The sequence below is a fragment of the Acomys russatus genome, chromosome 2, assembly GCF_903995435.1.
Source record: "Acomys russatus chromosome 2, mAcoRus1.1, whole genome shotgun sequence".
Classification (NCBI taxonomy): domain Eukaryota; kingdom Metazoa; phylum Chordata; class Mammalia; order Rodentia; family Muridae; genus Acomys; species Acomys russatus.
Genome location: NC_067138.1, coordinates 20,603,321 through 20,622,497, shown reverse-complemented (window position 1 = coordinate 20,622,497; position 19,177 = coordinate 20,603,321). Strand labels below are relative to the sequence as shown.

At 45.2% G+C, this 19,177-nt stretch overlaps 1 protein-coding gene across 3 annotated transcripts in view; it reads left to right on the top strand.

The window, feature by feature from the left end:
• The window catches only part of Sulf1 (sulfatase 1), a 72,917-nt gene that overhangs the window by 42,959 nt on the left and 10,781 nt on the right, over nt 1-19,177 (top strand). For 2 of the 3 annotated variants that reach the window (XM_051158997.1, XM_051159006.1), the window contains 8 exons: nt 4,848-5,067; nt 6,739-6,991; nt 9,071-9,167; nt 9,681-9,775; nt 10,284-10,349; nt 11,500-11,675; nt 15,452-15,594; nt 15,686-15,809. In XM_051158997.1, the coding sequence (XP_051014954.1) occupies nt 4,848-5,067; nt 6,739-6,991; nt 9,071-9,167; nt 9,681-9,775; nt 10,284-10,349; nt 11,500-11,675; nt 15,452-15,594; nt 15,686-15,809 (1,174 nt within the window). Of the gene's footprint in view, nt 1-4,847; nt 5,068-6,738; nt 6,992-9,070; nt 9,168-9,680; nt 9,776-10,283; nt 10,350-11,499; nt 11,676-15,451; nt 15,595-15,685; nt 15,810-17,499; nt 17,534-19,177 lie in introns of all 3 variants that reach the window. The other variant, XM_051159015.1, reaches the window with a different exon arrangement.

Here is a 19,177-nt window from a genome sequence, read left to right as displayed (position 1 = left end):
CCAGTATCTAGCGTCAAACCAGCATTCGGCAGTGTTTGATGGTGGAAGTAAAGATGGTGATGGATGAAAACGTTTCGAAAGGTACAGGGTGGTTTTCTCATACGGCTCAATCCTCCCAGTCTAACTGCACATGGTATTCTTGTGCCAAAGCAACCAGTCGGTCTTCTTCACTGGATGGTATTCACACATGGGCAGATAGAAACAACCACCAGCCCAAACTTGTGAATGGTGCCCCACTGAGATGACTTTGGGGGACAATTCGGGAACTTGGCACATGGCCTTTGCCCCCAATTCCAAACCGCTATAGTCGGAAAGGCTAAAATAACAATGAATGGTTTGATCCAGCACATTGCTGACTGTACGGATCCAGAACCCTTTGAGGGGGAAGTGTATGATAAATTCTTGACACAAATGTATAAGTCAGAAAGCAGAAGTTATAATTCCAGAAAGCAGGAGTGGCCCGTGTGGGGCGTGAATGGCTGGTGCAGATTTAGACGCATGCGTATAGGGATGACTTTTACTATGAGTGGTGGATCAAGGCTCAACAGAAACAACCAGGTCCCCGCAAGGCTGCTTGCCAAACACAGTGAGCTCCCTGTTCCTTTGGCAGGTGCCTCAGCCAGGGTGGAGCTGCACCTCACAGCAGAGCTGAGAGGCAAACACCTTGTTTTGGCCGTTAAACAGCTTTCGGTCTTAATTTCAGAATGATTCTCTTCAGAGTTCCCTTTCTCTGCTTTCACCTATAAACTCTCCCAGGGAAGGCACTGTTTTAGCAGCAGCTGTTGCGAGACTTTACTACGCAGTCATAAAAGTTGCCGTGATAAGGAACACTGAAGTGGTCATTTTGTTTCATTAAAATCCCTGGTTTGCTTGCCCTGGGAAGATTGCCTGAGCCTTGGGCTAATTACTCTACCTAGTGGGGTCTGTGACTTCATCAGAAGATCCGTGGTGGGGAAATAATTGACATTTTTGTGGATTTTGCCTTATCTAAATGTATGTGTAGATGTGTGTGTGTGTGTGTGTGTGTGTGTGTGTGTGTGTGTAGCTGTGGTATGGAAGTGTGTGTGTGTGTGTGTGTGTCTGTGTGTGTGTGTGTGTGTGTGTGTGTGTGTGTACATTCGATACATGCAGATATGTGTGTGTGTATTTGGCCTTGTGTGAGAAACTATACCAGACACTAAGTTCTTCAACTCACTCCTCAGGAAGGAACTCTCACTCCCCCTTTCACAGGAAATCCATGAGGAATTTGGCTGATGGCAAAATGGGTTGGATTCCAAATAGGCGGTCACTTGAAATTTTATACACACGTTTGTGTGCTGCAAGAAGCTACTTGTGCCATCCGCTCCTCTAAGCCAAAAAGAAAAATAAAAACCCGAAAGCCTTTAATGTGCTGTGGCTGAGAGCATTCAGAAAAGTTGTACACAGGCCTAGGGGCTGGAAGTTACTATTTGGCTAGGCATGGTGACGTACATCTGCAGCCCCAGGTGCTGGAGGCTGAGGCAGGAGGATCATTGGAAACCCAGAAGCTGAGACCAAGTCTCAGAAGTGATGGCTGTTTGTGTCAGAGATGATGGATTGGAGCCACAGACAGTCCTTTTTTTAGGGCTAAAGTTGGCCCCACTTTTCTGTGTGGCTGAAGCTGGGGCCCTTCTTGGGCTTGCATTTGGCTGTGAACCTAGCCGCTCGCTCCTGAGACTCCAGGCTTTAGCCATGCGCATGCGCAAACGCTAGGTGTAGCTGTTATCCCGGTGGACTGCTACATCTTCAGCCATTTAGACTGAAGACAACAGCAGACATATTAGGCACACTGAATCGCCACACCCAAAACTGCAAACTATGAAAAGCTAGCTCTTTTGGCAGTACTTACCAACAATAAGGATTCTATATGGTGCACAGTGACTGCGTAGTGAAAAGTGTCTTACAGCTTTGGAGAACTTCTTTTGGGTCCCTCACAACACTTGCTCAAGCTTAGCGATGATTCCTCAGGATCGTCTTGGAGCCGACTCTGAGTCTAACACTCAATCATTTCTTCATTAACTAGAGAGGAAGCTGAGCAAGCTGTTCATGTTTACACAAAGCACAAGGCCTGACTCCCAACGTGCAGCTCACGGTTTTTGCCCTGCCAGAATCATTTGTTTGTTTGTTTATTCGTTGGGTTTTTTTTTTTTCCAGATAGGGTTTCTCTGTGTCACCATGGCTGTGCTGGATTTTGTAGAGCAGGCTGACACTGAACTCACAGAGACTCGCCTGCCTCTCCCTCCCTGGGTGCTGGGATTTACAGGAGTATGCCACTACACCCAACTGCCAGAATCATTTTCGTGCCAATTATATCCGCACATTTTTAGACACATCTTTCTTTGCATACAACACAACCCAAATATCTGTATCCTTTTCAAAGACACGATCACCTGAGCTATTGAGACTTAAATATGTCCCTCCTTCCTTCCCCGTGGACTCAAACTGCAACACAGTCCACAAAACACCTTAGAATCGCTTAGGAGCTGTGACAGGTGCCAGTATCCAGCCAAGGCTGGGACTTACTCATGTGACATGGCTCTGCTGGGCCTAAACAAATTGATTTCATAGTTTTGCATGTTTGTTTCTTTGAGACAGGGTCCTCCAACCCACACTGCTCCCAGACATACAATCCTCCTGCCTCCGCTTCTTGAGTGCTGAGAGGATAAGCATCAACGACCAGAATCAGCTGACTTCATTTTCTCTTTGATATTTGTCAGTTTCTTTGTGTGTGTATGTATTGTGCCTATGTGAGTTTGTGGGCACCACATGGGTGCCTGGTGCTTAAGGAAGGTAGAACATCGCGTTCCCTGGAACTGGAGTAACAGGTGGTTGTGAGATGCCCAGTATAGGTGCTGCAAACTGAACCTGGACCCTCTAGAGGGGCAGGAAGTGCTCTTAATCACTGAGCCATCTCTCTGGCCCCGTCTTTCGCCTGTTTTAAGTTGTCTTGTGCAACTTAGTCCTTATGTTGTTATGGTCTGTGTTGCCTTCTCCTGACTTACTTGGTAGATATTGGCCCACTCTTCAGCCACCTGAATTTTTGCATGGAGATCTTGAACCTTCAAGGCTCTCCAGGCAAACCCTGAGAGGAAACAACCCTGCTATGGCTCACTATTATCATTCAGAAACACCAGGAGTGCACAGGCCTAGATTCTTGGGGCTGGGGGGCAGAAGCCCCCGTGTGGCTCTGATAATTAAACATATACTGAAGGCATCCAATTCCCGTGATTAAAAAAAACTGAATGGTGACTGCAAAGCGCTCGTTCATGGTTAGACACGTCTCGTCTCTTATCTGCTGACACAGCCATCAAGTCCCATAGCTAAACTTTCCTTTTTCACATTAGAGATTTTGCTTCCGAGACACCTCCCAACGGTTGGCTTACCAGAGTGGGCCGAAGAGGTGACATTCTCAAGATGGTTCTAGAGTGGGTATCCTTTTTAGATATGACCTGTTTTTAGAGACAGAGTTTCTTTGTCCAGCCCTGGCTATCTTGGAAGTCACTCTGTAGACCAGGCTGAACTTGAACTCAGAGATCCCTTGCTTCTGCCTCCCAAGTCCTGTTATTAAAGGTGTGTGCCAAAAAGACCAGACTTATTTTAAAATGTTGGAAAGCACGTGTGACACAGCCAGCATGATTCTTCAGAGCATAAGCATATGGCCCTGGCCTCAGCTTAGAAACCTGTGTGTTGAAATATACATAGGAGGGGACTGGAGAGATGGCACAGCAGTTAAGAGCACTGACTGCTCTTCCAAAGGACCGGGGTTCAATTCCCAGCACCCACATGGCAGCTCACAGCTGTCTGTAACTCCAAGATCTGACACCCTCACACAGACATACATGCAGGCAGAACACCAATGCACATACAACAAAAAGAAAAAGAAATATACATAGGCGCACCCAGGTAATACTTGCATGTGGGAGGGAGAAACAGATATATTTAACAGTACAGATGCTTATCAGTGCTCTCCTTGTTGTATCATTACGATCAACTTCAAATGAAGGCCACCAACCAATGAGTGAGTACTTTAGGGGTTGTAAGAGGGAAAATATTGGGTCTTTCAAATAGAGAGAAGCTTCTGAGAGGCCTCCCAGAGGGAAGAGACATTGTTGAAACCGGAACCTGCCCACATCCCCACAGCTCTGTACAAAACAGAAGCTAGGAACCCCCAGTGTGACCTCCTAATCTCATCTTCTGGGAAAGAGAAGCCAGCTCCCTGGGGTGCCCTGCATGCTGTGGGCCTACACAGTTGGTAGAAGAGTAAGAGTAATCAAAAGAAAGCCTGAAGAGTGTGCCAGTGCCTGGGAGACTCAGAGTTGGCTCTTCCTGTAGTGGCCTCCTATTAAATCCCTTTCTGTCTTCCTCATGTGCCACTCTGCCCAGGCTCACTTTAGAAATCCAGAGGCAGAGAACAAAGCAGGTAAGTTTGTTTTTCCAGAACAAACGGGATGGTTTGGGGTACTGGTGGAAACAGCTCTGACAGCTGGCTCCGTGTTGGGACGTGAAAGGTTTTTACCATGGTTCGTTCAAGACTGTTTAGTCTGTGTGCTGAGGACCTCATTTATCACCGCTCAGTTTCTAGTGTCATCGAGGCAGTTCTGATTTCCAATGGTTCCATTACCATCTCTATGTGCTTGCCACAACAGAAATAGAACCAGGAGTAGAATTACTGCAGGGTCACTTAAAAGCATGTTCCTTCTCATTCATGCTCCTTAATGGCACTGCCAGGGAGGGATGGGGGGAAAAAAAAAACCTAAGCAGTGCTAGGATACTTATAGCACATAACGCCTGGCCCAGCATCACCAACTGCTTCCTGCTGGCTTTTCCAGAACTGGCAGTGTATCGAGGACACATCTGGCAAGCTTCGAATCCACAAGTGCAAGGGACCCAGCGACCTGCTCACCGTCCGTCAGAACACACGCAACCTCTACTCTCGAGGCTTACATGACAAAGACAAAGAGTGCCATTGTAGGGAGCCTGGTTATCATCGCCCCGGCAGAAGCCAGAGGAAGAATCAAAGGCAGCTCTTGAGGAACCAGGGAACACCAAGTAAGCCAAACCTTGTGATTCCCCCCCCATACACACACACACAGCAACAGGTGGATCCTCTGTCACGACAACCCCTATCCATACCCACACACTCACTAATTAGATATACATAGATTTCAGGAAAAGAGCAAAATCATTATTCAGTTTGAAGTAAGATAGCAAGAATCGTTTAGAAATTTTACCTTGCAAATATTTTAACTTGGCATAAACGCTGCATAGGACACAGAGCATCCACACACATGAGAGGGTTCTGGTGGATATTCCGCGGGGCCAATGGCTTAGGTCCATTTGACTTTACCTTCATGGTAATGCTCTGATATGTCTGCTTTAAGCTGCTTAAAAGTTAAACTTCAACTATCAGTTCATGTGAGTTTAACCTAAGAGGAAAGATATGAGCAGCTTTTAAAGGCATATATTTCATATTTTAGAGTATGTGTATCTTTAAAAACTCTCAAACAGTTGTATCGTGCTGACTGGCAGGATCGAATTAGTTGAACACAGTATGGCATATACTTACTGCCTATAATTTCTTTCATAAAAACTCTCAGGTACCTGTGACTGACACATGATTATACTTACAGAAAACCGGACCAACTGAAGAATGAGAGTCTGGTGCCACCTAGTGGCCAAGTGTGAGAACTGTTCCTTCTGCGTCTTTTAGGAAACAAGCACCCATGTCCAGTTATTGGACACAACTGGTTCAAAAGAATCACAGGGTACCTTAGACCTGACATTTCTGTGGTGTGAAGACTTTAGGACCATGAATCCATGGTCCATATTCAAATTGACTATGAAGAGTGTGCATGGCAAAGCCCAAGGTATAAACAGAGGCCAGAGTTTGTACCTTAAGCCTCTTAACCAGGATGCAGTGAGCACTAGGCAGTGCCCCACAGTCATGGGTACGCCATGACCTTACTCTTTGTCATGTGTGTTTAAAACGTTACATGGTCAATGTCAACTTTCACAAATTTAATATTTTTAGAGTGTCTCCCTGTATTTATATAAACATAAAGTGTTTAGAGTGTTTGTCTTTTTGGAAAAGCAGCCCAGGACAGTGGTGAGACTGGAAGCTAAGATGGCACATCCTGGCTCTAGAACCCAGGGAAAGGCAGGCAGGTAAAACCCAACGCTTCTGCTCCTCCATCCAGCAATGAGGACACCCACGCATCCAGCAATGAGGCACCAACCCAAGTTTGATAGCTCATAATTTTTTTAATACTTGCATTTCAAGATTCTGGATTCAAGATAGATAAACAACATACAAAGGACAACTAAAGCTAAAGAAAAGATGGTCATTATAAATAACAAACAGGGAATACAGGGAAAATACATATATATATATCTGTGTGTGTGTGTGTGTGTGTGTGTGTGTGTGTGTGTGTGTGTATTCCTGTGCTAATTGCCTTAGCCATTCATGTTGAAAACTAAATATGAGAGTTTATTAGCCTGCTAGCCCCCTTGACAGAGGAAGGGCCCGAAGCTAGAGAAGTGTGACATCTGTCACAGAATACAAGCAGAACAAGAACTTGCTATCCCAGGCACCAAGACAACCCATGGCAATGCAGCCTGCCCTGCCTGTCCCTCTCTGAGATCCCAAAATAAAGGGTGACAGTATCCCCGTCCCATCCACGTCAGCTCATCCCATGTTAAAGGCTTTCCCTCTCATTCCAGAGTACAAGCCCAGATTTGTGCACACCCGGCAGACTCGGTCCCTGTCTGTTGAATTCGAAGGTGAAATATACGACATCAATCTGGAAGAAGAGGAATTGCAAGTGTTACCACCGAGGAGCCTTGCTAAGCGCCATAATGAGGGCCACCAGGGACCAGGAGGCCACCAGGCTGCTGATGGTGACGTCAGGCATGAGATGCTGGCAGACAGCAACAATGCTGTGGGGCTCCCTGCCACTCTCCGTGTGACACACAAGTGAGTCTCATTTTTGTAGTGCCCAGGATGGAGGTCAGTATTACCTCACATCCTGTCCAATCCCCATGTGCACTTTGTGAAAAGTAGCATCATTCAGGGATGCAGTGTCCGGAGGCTTGCCTGCACACAGGGCCAAGGAAGCAAGAAGAAACTAGAACCTGAGAGACCCGAACATGTGCACTGGGCTCCATTTTATATTATGGCTAACTAGCTGGAAACCCAGATAGCACAATTTTGTCATAGCTTAGCTTAGCAGGCATGGGTGGAGTTTCTCCCAAGTCATTACCTACAGAAGTGTCTGGGAACTGCTGGGGACTCTCCCGCGCTCTGTGCCCCCGCCCCCCGCCCATATTTAAAGCATTACAGAATCAAGTCTTAGGATTGAAACACACCTTAAAGAAGGGCAGTGGGTCCCAAAGAAGCTTCTAGAAAATGACCAGGGAATAGGAATGAATATGTGACATACAGAAAAACCGGGCCTGCCTGCCTCGGGAGAGCAGAAAGAAAGGGTTTCGGAAACCATACAGACAGGAAGCAGACACTTACCTCCACAGGTTAACAGACGCACACAGCTCTTTAGTTCCTCTCCAAATTTATCTCCTCTCTTGATAAAGAAGCATTCTTTACATTTATTAGATCTTCATTTTTATCCCCGATGTCATCAGCATGGGGTGCCATGGAGTGGCTTGAGTGTACCCTGATTTAGGTTTATTAGTTAACATGCCCATACCTCCCTTCATTTTTTATTTTTATTTTATTTTTTATTCATTTTACAGGCTGATTGAAGCCCCCATCCCTCCTTTCTTCCAAGTCTCACCCTTCCACTCCATCTCACATTCCCGCATCCCCTTATCCTCAGTTAAGGGGATCCCCGCTTGGGAACCAACCAACCCTGGCACTTAAAGTCACAGCAGAACTTAAGTGCATCCTCTCCCATTGGGGCCTGACAAGGCAGCCGAGTCATGTGGGAAGGGATCCAAAGGGAGGCAACTGAGTCAGAGACAGCCCCCACTCTGATTGTTAGGGTACCCACATGTATAACAAGCTGCACATCTGCTTCATATGTGTAGGGGGCCCAGGTCCAGCACATGCGTGCTCTCTGGCAGGTGGTTGGTTCAGTCTATGTGAGGCCCCATGGGCCCAGGTTAGTTTATTCTACAGGTTTTCTTGTGGTTTCATTAACCCCTCTGGCTCCTTCAATCCTTCCACATGACTCCCTGAGCTCCACCTTTTGTTTGGCTGGATCAAGAGCACTGGCCATTCTTCTAGAAGACCCAGGTTTTGGTTCCTAGCATCCGCACAGAGATCCACCACTGTCTGTAAGCCCAGTGTCAGGGCATCCAACACCCACTTCTGCCTTCCACAGATACTACATGCACCTGGTAAACAAACGCTCACACAGATAAAATGCTGATGGCCATAAAATAAAAATAAATAAACAACTAAATAAGGCCTGGAGTCTGGAGTTGATCCCAGCACCATGTAAACTAAGCCCTTGTGATGCCAGGCCTCAAGTGTTCAGCAAGATCAGAAGTTCAAATCCAGCCTGGGGTATGTGAGACTGTCTTAGAAGGAAAGAAAAAGATGAAGAAGCTGGTGGCCTAGTGCAGCCAGAGACCCTGGTTAGGTCCTCGGCATAGCAAAAGCAGAAAATTAGAGTGTTAGTGAGTGTCTGAGGTATTTTTGTTAAAGCAAAATGCTGTAATGATAATGTTTCTTCCAAGAAGGTATTTTGCATTGTGACTCTGAAAAGCTACACACACACACACACACTTCTGTGTGCACTTACTGGCATTTCCAAAGCTTGAGCTGGGCTGTGGATCCTGTTTAAAGGGGAGGATGAATGTGAAAAGCTATGACAAAGTTCTTGGGTATAAACCTGTCACAAAGCAGTGACCCTGTCCCTCATCCAGCCATGGCCGGGACGCATTCTCATTTACCCTTGTGTGGGGAATCAGCTCTAAGCCCAGTGTTTTTACATCCATGGAGAGGTTGGAAGGTACTGTGTTCTTTTCGCTCTCTCTAGTGTTTTCTGGTATTAGAACATAAGCCTGTTTCTCTTGGTCCTTTACTTTGCAGATGCTTCATTCTCCCGAATGATACAATCCACTGCGAGAGAGAGCTGTACCAATCAGCCAGAGCGTGGAAGGACCACAAAGCCTACATCGATAAAGAGGTCAGCGTCAGGGCTGGGGTAGAGCTTGGTGACAGAGAGCTTGGTTGCCATAAGCAGGGACCCTGCACCCATCCCAGTGGCACAGGCATACAAACAAACAAAGAGTGGCCTACGTGGCTGTGTGCTAAACTCCCTGGCCCTACTTCGATTGGGGGACATCCTGTGTGTTCATATCCTCATTTTTGTAATTGCCTCAAAACTGGGAAGTCCACCAAGACATTTGTCTTCCTCCAATGACATAGTGGTGGCCCTAGCGAGAGCAAGAGTTGGAAAGGGGATGAATCTGATAGTCTTTTGCATATTTATGAGAAAATTATTCAGTTATAACGAGGTATCTGTTACTGTTTCTGTGACACACTGGCTGGAGTACAGAAGTGGGTGTGTTCTATGCCTGGCTCTTCCCAGGTGTTCTGTGAGATAATTGTAATTTTGGAGTGCAGCAAATAAAGTGGACAGTATTTTGTAAAGACAACTCTTGATTTTTAGAAGCTCAGATGAATATTTGTTTTCCAGATTGAAGTTCTGCAAGATAAAATTAAGAATTTAAGAGAAGTGAGGGGACACCTAAAGAAAAGGAAGCCTGAGGAGTGTAGCTGTGGTAAGCAGAGGTGAGCATGCGTCCCAGGGTCACTCCTTCACACACATGAGCCAGAGACAGTGGCCTGAGGCTGGCCTCTCTTTCACTGTACGGGAGGCATTGCTGTAAGGCACATTGGCCTCACCTGCTTAAGTCAAATTAAATATGCCACCCACTTAGGGAAATGACACAAGCAAGTCCCACTAAGCTGAAATAGTGACAAAAGAATAACTTCCTGCCGTGTGTGTGTGTGTGTGTGTGTGTGTGTGTGTGAGAGAGAGAGAGAGAGAGAGAGAGAGAGAGAGAGAGAGAGAGAGAGAGAATATTGGGGGTTGTGATTTAGTATGTGTGAGTGTATATGTGAGTATGTGCATGTGCAGGTGAGTGATTCAGTGTGTGAGTGTGAGTGAGTGTTTATGTGTGTGTGAGTGGGACTGTGTATTAATGAGTATAGCTCTGTGTGTGTGTATGCGATGAGCCATTTAATCAAATGAAAGGTTATATATGAAAGACTCACATGCTAATCCTCTGCCCTGCAGCTATTACAATAAAGAGAAAGGTGTAAAAAGGCAGGAGAAGTTAAAGAGCCATCTTCACCCCTTCAAGTGAGTGACTTCATCTTTGTCACGTGCACTGGGACTCGGGGACTGTCCACGGTGATGGGAGGGAGGCCTATATTCTGTGTGAAATTCTCCTTCATGCATGGTCTTTGGTAGAAATCAATGGAGAGTAACAGACCCCAACTAAATTAGGGTGTTCAGCAGAGTAACTTGCAGTTGTACTGGCCTCTCAAGGTGTAAGAAAGCACATGGACATTTAAGCAGTGGCCAAAGTTGTATGTGCAAAAGGTTTTGCATTTGGACAGCAACAAAATTTAAACTATGAAAGAAACAAAAACACCGGCCAAGGCTAAGGGAACCAGAAAGGAAGTAAAAAGAATGTAAGAGTTGGAAGACGGCAAGGAAGATGCCGTCTTCTGAAACTGACATTACTGTTGCCCCCATGAACTCGTAGCACTGGTGATTACAGGCACAAGAGCAAGCCAGACAAAGCGCTAGCGTGGTGAAGGCGGTGCTCCTGAGGCCCACCTCTATCTGAGGGGCTACTAGCAATTGATCGCGACATGAGGACAGAGAATAATTCTTCCTTAGGGCTGTGACCACTGGTAGGTGGCCCATGCTTTAGCACGAATTAGGGTCTGTGGGTTATTAAAGAATCAAGAAAATGACTTGAAGTTGGGAACAGGACAGAGGGAGATCTGTGGGGGAAGGTAAAGGGGGCAAACAGGGCAGATAACATCCTATCCCATTGTACACACAGATGGGATTCTCAAAAAAATAAATATTTTCAAGAAGATACATGATAAAATATTTATTTTAAAAATTAATCATGGATGGTTTGCCAAAGGATATCTGAATCCACCTACTACAAGCCATCTGACCCAACGAAACCATTCTCTGACTCTGTGGCTGCCTGTGAGGTACTGAGCTATCGTGAGGTCCACAGGTTGTGGCTGGCAGGATGCACTGACTCCCGCCACTTTTATTTCCATCAGTGCTTAAAGACAAGTGACTGTCAGGTTTTATAAAGTTCTAGGAGAACTGTCACGGGGTGGGTTTGCCTCCATGACACTGGCTGTTTTGAAGCCCTCTATGTGCATCTTGCATGTGCACATTTGTACAAGGTGAAGCCCAACAGTTCTATTTTTCACAGAGTGTTTTCGGGTCCTCAAAAGCATCCCTTGCCTTGGTCTAGGGAGGCTGCTGCTCAGGAGGTGGACAGCAAACTGCAGCTCTTCAAGGAGAACCGCAGGAGGAGGAAGGAGAGGAAGGAGAAGAAACGCCAGAGGAAAGGGGAAGAGTGCAGCCTGCCTGGCCTCACCTGCTTCACACATGACAACAACCACTGGCAGACGGCCCCGTTCTGGAACCGTAAGTCCTTCAGTGGCACATCCCACTGGGTGCAGAGCATCCCACAGGATAGAACCCGGCAGTCCAGAGTGGCCCACAAGGGAAACACAACATTGTTCCATGCCTGAGTCATTTTTTTTCCCCTAGGGAAAAAAAAACTTTTCTTTAGAATCTCTGGGGTGGTTGTTGTTGTTGTTGTTGCTGTTGTTCTGATTTTTTTCTTTTTATTTATTTATTTTATTAATTTATTCTTGTTACATCTCAATGGTTATCCTATCCCTTGTATCCTCCCATTCTTCCCTCCCTCCCATTTTCCCATTATTCCCCTCCCCTATGACTGTTCCTGAGGGGGATTACCTCCCCCTGTATATGCTCATAGAGTACCAAGTCTCTTCTTGGTAACCTGCTGTCCTTCCTCTGAGTGCCACCAGGTCTCCCCCTCCAGGGGACATGGTCAAACGGGAGGCACCAGAGTACGTGAAAAAGTTGTTCTGATTTTTAAAGATACAGTCTCACTGTGTATCCCAAGCTGACCTCCTATTTACAGCCATCTTGCCCCAGCCTCCCAAATGCTAGGATTGTAGGTGTCCTGGCTTTTATTCCTAGAAACGTTTGGTGTTTTGGTTTGATGACACCTCGTCCTTCCTTGAGGTTTCACACAGAGACTTCCTGAGGCTGACTCTGCCCAATAAACCTGTTCTGCTCGGTGGCAGGAAACACCCAAGGCTCCTTTGCCCTTTGGCCCTGGAAATCCCCTTGACGATGAAGGAAGAGTGGCTTACTGCATGACCATGTCAGGAGGAAGTCTGCTGCCACCATCCTGACTAAGTGGCCACCCCAGCTACTGCCCAACCTCCCGTGTGGCCTCCGCATCCTCTCCTCGCTTCTTCAAACCATTTTTCAGAGTCAGAATGACCTCCTAATGATGTCTTGTTTTCTCTTAAAAAGAAAAACGCTAGCATATCTAGGAAATCCCCGCATGGTATTCTCTAGGCCTGTTCCATCATTTCCTCATTCTCAATTAAAAATTTTAAATTATATTTATTTGTGCAAGCATGCGCACGTGTGTGTGTGTGTGTGTGTGTGTGTGTGTGTCTGTGTCTGTGTGTCTGAATGAATGTAGGTGTGTGTATGGAGACCAGAGAAGGCACTGATACCTGGAGCTACAGTTATAACATTTGGGAAATGTCCAATGTTTTGCATGCATGCTGAGGTCTGAACTCCAGTGCTTTGGATCTCATAGCAAGAGCTTTCAACTGCCAAACCGTCTCTTCATCTCCGTTAAAACACTTTTTATTATATGCCCATATAAGTTACACAAATGACAAAAAATAAGTTACACAAATGAACACACTGACCATATTTAATCAGGCTATTTGTATAAGACTATACTAATTTGACACATATATTATAAAAAAAATGTACAAGTCAGGCGTGGTGGCGTGGGCCCTTAATCCCAGCACTTGGGAGGCAGAGGCAGACGGATCTCTGTAAGTTCGAGGTCTATAGCATGAGTCCAGGACAGCCAAAGCTACACAGAGAAACCCTGTCTTGAAAAACAAAAATAAAAAAATGTACAAAATAAAAAAACTTACCACTACTGATAATAGTAAAACCATGTTAAAGGTAGTTATTATTTAACCTCTGGAGTTTACACAGCTTCTAATGCCATGCACTAAGGGATGCTTTTATTTTGGCTGCAAGGATGTAATGGTACCTAAGTGAAAGATGGACTCAGGCAGATGCTGGTTCAATGGACTGCATCATTAGTATGCTGAGGCAATGAAAATCTTCAATTTTTAATACCTTCATTAACTAAACAGTCATTTATTAAAATTCGACTTTTACATTTCTATCATCCTTGAGATCTATTAATTATTTGTACAGAGCAATCAGAAGTCATTATACTTCTATATTTTATGAAACAGGTTCAAAACCCATTTAAATTATTGATTTGGAAAATTTCTACATATGTTAGAAAATTCTGGTAGCCTGGATTTTAATGTGTAGGCGTGAACCAAACGTTCATATAAAAGAAATATAAATTGTGAGTGACATACCCAGAGTACTATCTATGAGAAATCAAACGAATGAAAATATTATCGATTTTCTGAGACTCTTTTATAAACCTTTTTCTGGGCCGGAGGAGAGGTGAATGATCAAAACACAGAATACGGGGGAGGTTCTGATTATCAAGCCCAAAATCTGTGTGCCATCATGGCTGACACCTGCCATTATCTATACTTACCTGACACTCGGGGCGCAGGAACAAGAGGATCATGAGTGTGAGGCAAGCCTGGGCTACATGGTCCAAACTCATAAGCTGGACCACAGCAGCAAGGGTAGGTAGTGTGTCTGTGTGGATTCACCAGCTAAAGCAAGTAAGCCCTGCTGACGGGCATCGGCCGTGGGGAGGCTGCAGCCCACAGGGTTGGCTTGTGAAACACGATGCCCTTCCCCTTCAGTTTTTAAGTGATCTGTTAAAATATTTGAAAACATAATCCCTTCTCATTCACTGTTTAAAGTATTGATCCACTTTAGCTTGGGGGCCAGATGCAGTGTGTGCAATATTGCAAAGGGCAGTAGTCTCACAGCTAAACATTAGCCTCTAACCAGAGCCCCTGCTGCCAGTTGTCAGCTACACGACTCTGGCCTTAGTGTTCCCATCTGGAAGTGGGTATGGGTACAAAAACATGTCTAACAGTCCTTTGAGAACTAACTGAGCTAAGATATCCAAGCATCTTACACCAGAGGTAAATCCCATTTGCTGTGTCTACCCTAATCGTTTTAAGAAATTTTTGCTAGAAAGCACATTCATGAAAGCCCTTAATGACCCCTTCCTAATTTTACAAAAAGAAGAATAAATAATGGCTTGTTATAAAATTCGGTGTCTCTTAAATACTTAGAGAGGGACCCTCTCAGTGTGCAAAAAATTGTTGGTGGTCAAATCCCATTGCACATTAAAATACCATGGAGAGGTCTTGGAGCAATTCAACAACCAAGACCTGAATTATTCCCCTAGACCCATATAAAAAGCCAGGCTTGGTAACTACGGCTGCAATCTCATTGCTGGAGAGAGAAAGAGGCTGCTCCCTGGAGCTTGTGGCCAACTGGTGTACACTGCTTTAGGGAGTTCCAGACCTTTTTCAAAATGCAAGGTGAGTGTCACCTGAGGAATGACACCCAAAGTTGTTCTCCTGTCCTGTATATGTATACACATGTAGCTACACACAGAGACCTGCATGCACACACACAGATGCACACTCACACACACATGCTCCTGTGCACACACTGACAGTGCTGTAGAGTCTTCCGTAACTACCTCCAAGTCCATGAAGCTGAGCCCCACCCTAGTCTAAGACTGTTTCTCCATACATAATGGTGACACTGGCTGTGTGACCCTGAAACAAAGGAAGGGCACTAAGTCTGTCGCTGTATGAAACAAACATGTTTTCCTCTTCCAGAAAAGATAAAAAAAAAATACCATAAATAGCAGCTCTACTATCTTCTCACAGTACTCCAGCCATTTGTATTGGAGACTACTACCTTCTGGAATTGAGGAGGGTAACTAATTTAGTGGCCAGAAACATGACCTTGGTCCTCAGTCAGAATGAAGCCCCTCATATTCAGATTTCACAAGCAGTTCATGTGAAGGAAAGGATGCGCTTGTCTTTGAAAGCCAATCATGGCGCTTATAAGACAGAAACCAAAAAGACTGTGGAGGAACGTTGACGTGGTCAGCTTGTGCAGGTCGCTCATCCTTTCTGTTGTGCTGTTTTTTCTCTCCTCTCCAACAGTGGGGTCTTTCTGTGCGTGCACAAGCTCCAACAATAACACCTACTGGTGTTTGCGTACAGTCAACGAGACACACAATTTTCTTTTCTGCGAGTTTGCCACTGGCTTTCTGGAATACTTTGACATGAATACCGATCCTTATCAGGTAAGGGGATATGTTTTCATTTGACCAGAGGGTGGTTGGAAATGAGGTAGCCAGACACGTGCTTAAGTCCACTGTCCCCCTTCGTCCACAGCTCACAAACACCGTGCACACAGTAGAACGGGGCATCTTAAATCAGCTACACATACAGCTGATGGAGCTCCGAAGCTGCCAAGGGTATAAGCAGTGCAACCCAAGACCCAAGAGCCTTGACACTGGTAAGGAAAAGGATTACTTCTGTCTATCATACTTAGATAATTCTCTGTACTATCACGATATCTCCTTTTGGAACGTTTCCATGTATGAGCATATAGTTTAGGGTACTTAAACTATATGTTTATGAGAAACTCTGTAAACAGTTCTAAACATAATTTGATCTCTAAGCCTCTCATTCTGGATGCAGTTATGGGAAAACTGGATTTATTGAAAGATTTAGTAACTGTATCCCTCTAATCTCCTGCATGCGTGCATCCTACCAGAGAGCCTCGGTTTTGATAGGAGCATCTATGGAAGGTGGGGTTGAGGCTTTGGGGATTTCTTGTCATTGCCCTGAGCAGTCCTAAGGATATCTGTTTCAGCTGCTTGATAGAGACACACAGTGCCCTGCTTTTGCTTGTCCACATCTGTAACCCTCCACCCTGTCTGCATCCCTGCCTAAGACCTAGGAAGTCTACTTCTCTTATCACTACCTGCCATTTGAAAATAGAAAGATTTGGGAAGCTCATTAACTTGGAATCTGAACTGGTGCTGGGAATATTTTCCTGCCCTCTTCCGCTGTGTGAGCCTGGCCTCTTTCTCCTTTGGCTTGTATAGCTGTGGCTTTTTTTTTTTTTTTTTTTTTTTTTTTTGGCCTGGCTAATGAGAAAAGCCACTGTCTATATCATTTCTGTAGAAGTTCAAATGCCAGCTATATTCACAGAAGGGAAGAAAAAAAAACTGAAAATGGCTCTGACACTCCCACCGGATGGCAAGCTAAAGTCACTGGCACTGGAAAGCAGTTTCCAGGAGCCCCACACCATTTGTGACACAAGTTCTAACTGTACATAGTTGAGGTTGACCTACAACTTACTGTGTAGCCCAGTATGACCAGTATCCCAAACGTTAAGAATATAGGTATACGTCACAAGGCCTGGCTTGCAAGAACACTCCTCCCCTGCCCCTACCTCTCTCTGATCATTGTCTGTATATGGGTTTGTGCCAATCAAGACCTAGGCCAGCAAAGCAGATATTTTGGCCTCCTGCTTCATTCAGCTTAAAGCTTTGGAAATATCTTCCTTATATACTGACCATTCCTGGAAATCAAAGAAAGAAAACAAGGAAAGAAGAAGAGGGATGGAAAGGGGGGGGGGGAGCCAACCTCCAAAGGCCTGGGATCTAAGCCAAACTATTAGAGGCACTAGAAATATATTACAGGCAGCCATCATCCCCAAAACACTATGGCTCCTTAACTCACCGGTGATGATTTAACAGCCCCATTGTGAGAAATCTTATAGGGTCCTCAATGGTGAGATGGCAGGCCAGGAGGGACCTAGTGATTGCTATATACTTTGTGTAGATCTCTCCAGCTTCTAGACTATTCCTACAGGAGGTTGTTAATGGCTTGGTTTTTCCAAGCTCCCTGCCCATGAAAAAAAAATTTACATGAACTTTCAGAAACACTTTCTCTTTGCGTTCTTGTCCTCATCCAATCTTTTCTGTTTTACATATTTTTTACCTTTAAAGCCTTTTTGTTCTCAGCACTAAGTCCTTTTGAGACTAATTAGTGGACTGTCTGTGGGATTTCAATGCTGCCTGTATTTACCACAGTGTGTTTCTTTCTAGGATGTAGATGTATGCACGGAAACTGCATTGTGAAAGGGTCTATGAGTTCTAAAGCTAACCAATTCCTCTTGTATTTTCCTATATCAGGAACTAAAGATGGAGGAACCTATGACCTACACAGGTATTCACACTTTTAAATTTTTCAGCTGCTTCCTTCCCATAATTGCATGATTCATTATTTTACCTAGTTTCTGTTTCTTACCTTCTTGCGCAGAGCAGAGAAGAGGTTGTGGTGCATGCGTGTTGTAGCAGTTCCCTCCTACTCATTGGGTCACTGGATCCAAACCCATCATTTGGCTTGCAGTCTATTCAACTACCCAAAGATGCCTCTTGTAGCATTTGCTCTCTCCTGTGCATGCCATACCTGTTTGCTTGTTGGATGGTGTTTTGAAGCCAGGAATGCTGGGAGAATGGCCTCTGGGAGAGCAGGGTGGGATGGGTGCGGGAGATTGATTTCCTTTGTTCTGCCTACACAACTGGGTAGGGGGGCTGCATGGGACTCAGTGGGAAATTTTTTTTCATTTAAGAATATTGCTAATAGTCGTAAAAGGGGGACTAAGGGGAATTTTGAGAACATTCTGAAGCTGAAGGTGAAGGGAACAAAAAATTTCCTTGTAAACAGTCATTAATTTTGATAATTAAAAGAAAACAGTGGTCATAGGAGAACTCAGAAGGCTCCACAGGGTGAAGGGAACTGAAGAGAAGGTGCCAGGAATTAGGGACAGGATATTTAGGGTCATCAGCAAGTTCCCAAAATACACTAGCACAATAGTCCCAACACATGAAACTTCATGAATAGCTTTCCCTAGATATCTCCCCGCCTTCCACCCACATCATCTCTCCTACATGGAGGAAACATACACCTAGAAGCCTGTCCGCTGATCATTCAGAAATGTCAGCCATTGCTGGTTTTCTACCCTGTGCCTCAGCTTTGGAGGGTTTATCCGAAATGTGCCAGTTGAGGGGATGTATACTGTCCTCATCATGTGTGCTAAAAGGACACCGAGGCTTTGGTGTGCCCCAGCTCCAGTCAGTGCCCTCACGCTTACATTGCTACTTTCTGCGAAAGCAGCATGAATTCATTGGCACCATCTGCCCTGATACCTCCTCAGAGAAACAAAAGGCTATTGCCATCCCAAGGCACCCTGACCACACTTTCCAGCTCCTTCCACGACCTCCCAGGCCAGTGTCTCACATGCCTCCCTTCAGAATGAGTTCATTGCTCCCAAGAAGCTAACTGCCATCATAAAAGGTGGTAGAGAGACAGGAAACAGAAAGTGGCGATATCTGGACCATTTTATGGTCATTCTTCCATCTGCTCCTGCATCATACCACCCACTACAAAACATAGATAAGATAGACCGGAACCCATGCTCAAGCTCATCTTCCCAGGTGAAGGCTGAGGAGATGCAGGCTGAACTGTGTTGCCTGCTTCCCTGTGTGTTAAGACATTTCCAAAGAATGACATTCTAAAATTTGGATGTTGCAGTTACTTCATGGTAATTCCAATGTACACTCTGGGATATTCAGTGTCCTGTCTATTGTTCTTGTCATGAAAGAGGTTAAAGGCTGTATATAGATCAATTAAGGCAAGCGCTTGGCCAGAACTGAGTCACAGTTACTCCCCACGGCAAAATGGAGGCATCCTAGACAACTGTGAAATGAGGGGCATTTGAGTGCAATCCAGTGATGACCATCAATCTCTCCCACCACGCCAAAACCCCCAAACTAACTGTGAAGTTTGATGGGGGCAGATGTCATTAGA